The 6,926-nt window shown below is 48.8% G+C and overlaps 1 protein-coding gene across 1 annotated transcript in view; it reads left to right on the top strand.

Annotated features, from left to right (window-relative positions):
- Positions 1-3,498, top strand: part of BCAN (brevican) — a 26,208-nt gene extending 22,710 nt beyond the window's left edge. The window contains exons 11-14 of the mRNA XM_018573928.1: positions 784-866; positions 1,114-1,258; positions 2,646-2,828; positions 3,222-3,498. Of these exons, the coding sequence (XP_018429430.1) occupies positions 784-866; positions 1,114-1,258; positions 2,646-2,828; positions 3,222-3,232 (422 nt within the window). The 3' untranslated portion in view covers positions 3,233-3,498. The remainder of the gene's footprint in view (positions 1-783; positions 867-1,113; positions 1,259-2,645; positions 2,829-3,221) is intronic.
- The last annotated feature ends 3,428 nt before the right edge of the window (positions 3,499-6,926 follow it).

The raw sequence follows: 6,926 nt of genomic DNA, 5'->3' as shown, positions 1-6,926 counted from the left end.
CTGTACGGGCTATTCACAATAGCCCGTACAGCTCCCGAACTTAGCCGGGCGGCTCAGTCGAGCCGAAGGCATATGCCTTCGGCTCGGCTGAGCCGCTCGCCCCGTCTTCTGCTGCTGCACGGGCTTTTGTGAATAGCCCGTACAGCAGCCCTTCGGTTCGACTGAAGCTGAAGGGCAGAGGGGGCCGGAGAGAGGCGAAGGATCAGCCTTCGCCTCTCGGCTGTATCCTACGACTCCATAGTAAATAACCCTCTAAATTTTCCTTCCAGTTCGAACGTTCGTTATGTAAAATACCTCATTATGGCCACTAGATGGAGCTGCAGAGCATGGGAATGTCGTTTTCTATTAAGCGCCATCTAGTGGTCAGATTGCGGTATTACATGACGATATTTGTAATTACATTGTACAGTCCTTTCAAATGTCAATCATGTAATACCGCAATCTGACCACTAGATGGATATATCATGTAATATACTAAGAACGTTCGTTTTGTCCATCCAATCACACGGGAGGGCGAATGGCTCTGCGGATTGCTTATCAATAGACCCCTAAAAATGGGAAGATCCAAAAATGGGGAGGGACACCCAAAAAATCCAAGGGGACCTAGAACAGAACCAGGAACTTGATACGCAAATGTCATCCAGTAGGCTTACATCTACTTCAAGGTCACTTTCACCATCTGATCGTGATTCCTGCGGTGGCTCGGGTTCTCATGTTGTCACTCACCTTATCCAAGCTCGCTGCAGTGTACTTTAATAATAACGATCTTCAATGTTCTCACAGACCAGTACAAGGACTACCAGTGGACGGGTCTGAATGACCGCACCATAGAGGGCGACTTCCAGTGGTCGGACGGGAACACCGTGGTAAGATGGCGGCAACTTGAACTGAAACGTGTTACCAATAAAGAAGTAACACGGTATTAATATTATCACGGCCTTCCTGCCACGGGTCTCGGGGGTATGTGGTCCAGAAGGTCCTTTAAAGCTCCAACAACTAAATCCACAGACTACGGGGGGCATTCCGGGGCATCGGTGTAGTACCGAATACCGCCAGAAGGTGGCACTGCCGATCTCCTATGACATGTTATTGTCTCTTTTTCATTTCTTTCAGCTCTTTGAAAACTGGAACCAAGGGCAACCCGACAGCTACTTCCTCTCTGGCGAGGACTGCGTGGTCACCGGGTTTCACGATGACGGTCAGTGGAGCGACGTGCCGTGTAACTACCACCTCCCGTACACCTGCAAGATGGGCCTGGGTAAGAGGATTGATGGCAGATACTATTGATTGCCCTAGCCATGGGCATCCACTTGGGGGGGAGGGTCATTGAGCACAAACTTTGAGGAATAACTTTGGAGCAGCTAACCCTAACCCAAAGCAACCCAACACGAGTATACTTACCCGTCCTTGAAGTTCCTTCAAGATCTTCTTTGTATTCGAATTGGAACATAAATGTACTAAGAATGTTCTTCTTACTAAACTTTGTTTCCAGTTTGAATGTTCTTTATGTAAAATACCTCATTATGGCCACTAGAAGGAGCTGAGGAGCCCAGCAAAGAAGTCCTTCCTGTGCTCTTCAGCTCCATCTAGTGGTCAGTTTGCGGTATTACATGACGACATTTGAAATTACATTGTGCAGTCATTTCAAGTGTCAATCATGCAATACCACAATCTGACCACTAGAGGCTGTCTAGAGGTGGACTTCCGTCTCCTATCACTTTCTCTCTGACCGCTCTCTATATGAGGTTTCGATTAGAAAGAAGCAGTCTGAAAGCGGGCTGCTTTAGAAAATCCGTTCTGTGACACACCAGTGCCAAATCTACACCCTGCAAGAAAATAAAGATTATATATAAAAATATATATATATGTATACACTATATTGGCAAAAGTATTGGGCCCCTCCCCCAACAAATCATGTGATTCGGGTGTTCCGTGACATTTCCCGGCTACTAAATATTCCGCCGCGGTCTGCCCCTTAGTTCCAGTCAAGGGAACTTTTAAGGCATCAGCACACCAAGACATTTTGGACAACTTCGTAGGAGGAGTTTGGGGACGGCCCCTTCCTGTTCCAACATGACTGCGCACCAGTGCACAAAGCAAGCTCCATAAAGACACGGATGGGGGAGTTTGGGGTGGGGAACGTGACTGGCCGCACAGAGTCCTGACCTCAACCCCATAGAACACCTTTGGGATGAATTAGAGGCGGAGACTGCGAGCCCCTCCCCCAACATCAGTACCCGACCCCACAAATGGTCCAACATTCCCATAGACACACTCCTAAACCTTGTGGACGCCTTCCCAGAAGAGGCGGAGCTGTTATAGCGGCAAAGGGCGGAGCCAACCCAATGCTGAACCCTACGGACTAAGACTGGGATGACATTAGAGGGCGGAGCCACCCCAATACTGAACCCTACGGACTAAGACTGGGGGGCCATTAGAGTTCATATACGTGTAAAGGCGTCCCAATACTTCTGGTGATATCGTGTATATATATTAAACACCTAAAACTGACCCCAAGCCCGGAATTTGGCGAGCCCCGTGAGCAATGTCTAATACCTTTCAATATATTGCACCCGAAATGTTCATTTTGTACCCACGTGTAAGGTTTGCTCACCGTGTGCCCTCGCGGCCGTGTTCTCCTTTAGTGACCTGCGGACCTCCCCCCGAGGTGGCGGACGCTTCCAATTACGGACGGCCCAAAACCCGGTACCAGATCGGCTCGGTGGTGGGGTATCGCTGCGACGACGGTTTCATCCAGCGCAATTCTCCGGTCGTCAGGTGCCAGTCGGACGGATTGTGGGAAGAGCCGCAGATCAGCTGTCTACCGTGTAAGTGGAACCGAATCCAGAGGTCCATACTTGTTCATCATACTCGGTATGTCACGGTGCCTTGAACGTGACCTCCATGTTCAAATCTAGAACCCAATGAGCAACATGATGCCCCCCTTTAGGAACTGTGAAGTGTATACATGTTGAAGTTATGGTACCTCCCCCTCTTCTCACTCTTCCCCATCCCACCTATTGACTAGACCGTGAAAACCCAGCACCGCACGGTGATCTTGTGTCCTCCTGTAAGGAACCTCCTTATGTTAGACTGACAACAGGACCCTGACCGGCTCACAGTGCTGGCCCACCCTGAATCCTGGTGTACAGGAAATAACGGAAAGGTCATAAAATGGCAAATTTCATGTACCGATGCCTATTTTTTTTCCTCCCCCACAGCTCTCCAATGATGTGAACTCCTTTGAGGACTCCTCTTGCCTCTCTCTTAGAAATTGTTACCCTGGTAGCCAATGGGCTGTGACTTTTACCCCGGACCCCGTTGCTGCAAGAAAAGGCCGGCCTTGTTCAACCGACACACCGCACGGGGAGGTTCTCTATGTGCCGTTAGACTAAAACCACTCTCATCCACACCACGAGTACCTTCAACACTTTCACCGAAAAGGCCGCGGCGAGCACGTCAGTGAAGAGGACTTGGTACAACGCACCTATGGACACAAGCACTCGTTCGAACTGGTTCTTGGGTCCGTGAAGATGGATATTACTAGAGATAGCAAAACCGGTTTCCTCAAATGATTACATTCCATTGAACCTTAACCCCGCCCACGTTTAGCGTGACTGCAAAGCCAACGAGCATATAGATGGCAACCAAGCTTCCTTGACCGTTTTTGAAGGACCAGGAACCTTCAGTTTGCCAAAATGGTAATCACATCGGCAGACCTGTTTAGGGGCATGACGAGAAATCACGAGACCTTGTAGCAAAATTTTCATGGGGCCCCTATCAGTGGCAGGTGACCTTTATACACACCCATTAAACATTGGTGGTCAGAAGTGGGCAGCCTACATTGCACCTCTATAGGGGTCCTATTTATATCTTTTAGCACTGGTGGTCACTGTACCTGAATACTTACAAATTAGGTGAAGTGGGAGCTGTTCATCATAGACGTCCACCTAATAAATAGCTGTTCTGAGGATATGCCATATACCAAACGTTTGTGGACACCTGACCTTCATACCAATATGAGCTTGTTCGACATCCTATTCCGAGATCATGTGCATTAAAATGGAGTTTTCTCCCAGTCCCACCTTGTGGCTATAACCTCCTCCACTCTTCTGGGAAGGCTTTCCTTGAGATTTTGGAGGACATCTGTAGGAATGGCCATTTGTGAGGTCTGGCACTGATGTTGGGTGAGAAGACCTGGCTCGTAGAGGTGTTCAGTAGGGTTGAGGTCGGGGCTCTGTGCGGGACACTCGAGTTCCTCAACACCAAGCTGGTCACACCATGTCTTTATGGAGCTGGCTTTGTACACAGGGGACAGTCATGGTGGAATAGAAAGGGACCTTCACCAAACTGGTCACACCATGTCTTTATGGAGCTGGCCTTGAACACAGGGGACAGTCATGGTGGGACAGAAAAGGGTCTTCACCAAACTGTGACCACAAGGTTGGAAGAGCACAATTGTCTACAATGTCTTTGAATGATGGAGGATGAACTGAACCTTCACTAGAGACACCTCAACTCCATCATATGGTAGGTCTGATGGTCATGTGTCTACAGATGTTTGGCCATATAGTGATCTCCAAGTACTTTGGCCATGGCCTGAAGTACAGGAGCCCATTGTACACAGGGGACACCCATGGTGGAACAGAAAAGCGTCTTCACCAAACTGTGAAGGTTAGAAGAGCACAATTGTCTACAATGTCTTTGAATGATGGAGGATGAACAGAACCTTCACTGGAGACACCTGAACTCCATCATCTGGGAATTGGGTCCTCATACTTTTGGCGTTACAGTAGGTCTGATGGTCAGGTGTCTACAGACGTATGGCCTTATAGTGATCTGAATTGCTTCACTGGAGACACCTGATTTGGAGGGATCTCCATGTACTTTGGCCATAGCCTGAAGTACAGGAGCCCATTGTACACAGGGGACATTCATGGTGGAACAGAAAAGGGTCTTCACCAAACTGTGACCACACGGCTGGCAGAGCCCTATGTATGATGTAGAATCAACAGAACCTTCACTGGAAGAACCTGAACTCCATCATTTTGAGGGTGTCTGTGGGAATTTGTCCCATTTGTGAGGTCAGGTATTGATGTTGGATGAGAAGACCCGGGCTCATAATTGGCCTTCCAATTCATCCCTATCTTGTAGAATTTCCAGAACCCTTCACTGGAAGCATCTTCATTTGAAGGGTCTCCACATACCTTTGACCATATAGTGTAAGCTGGTTTGGCTTAGTGGATCAAGGTGAAATTGATGCATTGAAAGGTTTGCTCTTGAGACAGCAATTTTACAAATCCTTTTCAGACCTGGACCCCCTTGCTCCTTGGGCTCCCATACCAGCAGCATGGTCTGCTAAGGTTAGCTATGACCTTAGGGTTAGGGTTAACCCTAACCCTAATGTTATAAGACTCTCCAGTGTTAATGTGTATGTCTAGGCTAATTTTATTTTGTAGATAGTTTGGTCGAGGGTTAGACCTTCTGACAGTTTCTTATTGCTGGGAAGACCCATCGCTATACTTGTATACACTGTCACTGAGCAAGAACGTGCGGGAAAATCCAAAATATTAGAACAAGAGGTAAGGGGAACTCTTCCATTGGGGACAACTGTTGCAGGAACAACTGTCTACGAGAGAAATACCCCTCGCTTCGGAGAAAGCTCTTGTTCCATCCCTTGGACAGCACGCTGGCCGATCTCCGGGACTCCTTCAAAATATCTTTCTAATAAAGGAAGAGTGGAATCGAGAGTTTTTATTTCCCCAAATTTCCATAAGAATTGGAAAATTTAGGCAAAATTTCACTATTCTGGCCAAATACCTTAGGGGAAGCCGATGGGGAAGGTGAAGTTACGATGGCTACTGGTGGTCTTCAAGGGTGCTTTTAGTATACGCAGGCCAGTGAGCTTGCTGCCCGTAACGCGTTTAGGTTGCCCCGGCTTTGTAGGTTTGTCCATTTCCAACATGGCTGCCTGGTTGCTGGTTCTGATCGATCTCCATGTGATCTCTTATGGTCTCTGTGGGCTCTGGTCTCAGTGGTGCCTCCATGAATGATGATAGACCTCTTCTTCTCAGCCTCCCCCCCCCCCCCAACACGTCTGCCTTCTCCAGGTACCCTTGATGCCTCGGTATATTGCCCTCTCTACCAGTTTTGTATAGGTGCTACGTTGTACTTTATGTTCTTTTTTGTTTTTAATGTGCATTGTGGGAATAACATTGTTAGTAAATGTTTTTTTTTCGGAGCAGTCTTCTGACGCAGATGATCTCAGCCTTTAAAATAAAGACGATTATATATATAAAAAAAAAAAAAGCGGCGTGAGCCTGGAGTATTTATACCAGCGTCATACGAAGGGCCGGGCAGAGCGACCGTGTAACATGCAGCCCAACACGCAGGGTGCTGTGTGGACCGGAGTGTGTCATGAGGAGCACAGTGTATAGAGTACAGCAGACTGTAGCCTATAGTGCAGCATATAGAAGGCAGTATGAGAAGCACAATAGGCACCAAGGATTGGGCTCGGGCGTGTCCGCAGCTCCGCGTGCCGAGCACGCCAGGAAGCTGACCAATCACAGGCACTGAGACATTTCCCAATCTCTGCAGCTGCGGACCGGGAAAAATGTCTCAGTACCTGCTAGCTTCCTGGCGGGCTCGGCACGCGGAGCTGTGAACACGCCCGAGCCCATCCTTAAAGGAGAACTATGGGGTTAAGGCTTTTCCCCATAGTTCTCCTTAGGGTAACGGGGGGACACAAACTAGCGTCCTCCTCCCGTCACCCTAGGGTCAGTAGCTCGCGGTATACTGAGACGCCGCAGATGAAGCGGATCCCGGCAATTATGTCTGGATCCGCCCAGCTGCGTGAGGCAGAGCCAGCTGTACCCGCCCCCTACCCCGTCCGTTCCGCCAGTCAGCGCTGGAGGATCGGAATCCAG

Source organism: Nanorana parkeri, unplaced genomic scaffold (assembly GCF_000935625.1).
Source record: "Nanorana parkeri isolate BGI_ZX_2015 unplaced genomic scaffold, ASM93562v1 scaffold2621, whole genome shotgun sequence".
NCBI lineage: Eukaryota > Metazoa > Chordata > Amphibia > Anura > Dicroglossidae > Nanorana > Nanorana parkeri.
This window is presented reverse-complemented; position numbering and strand designations above follow the sequence as displayed.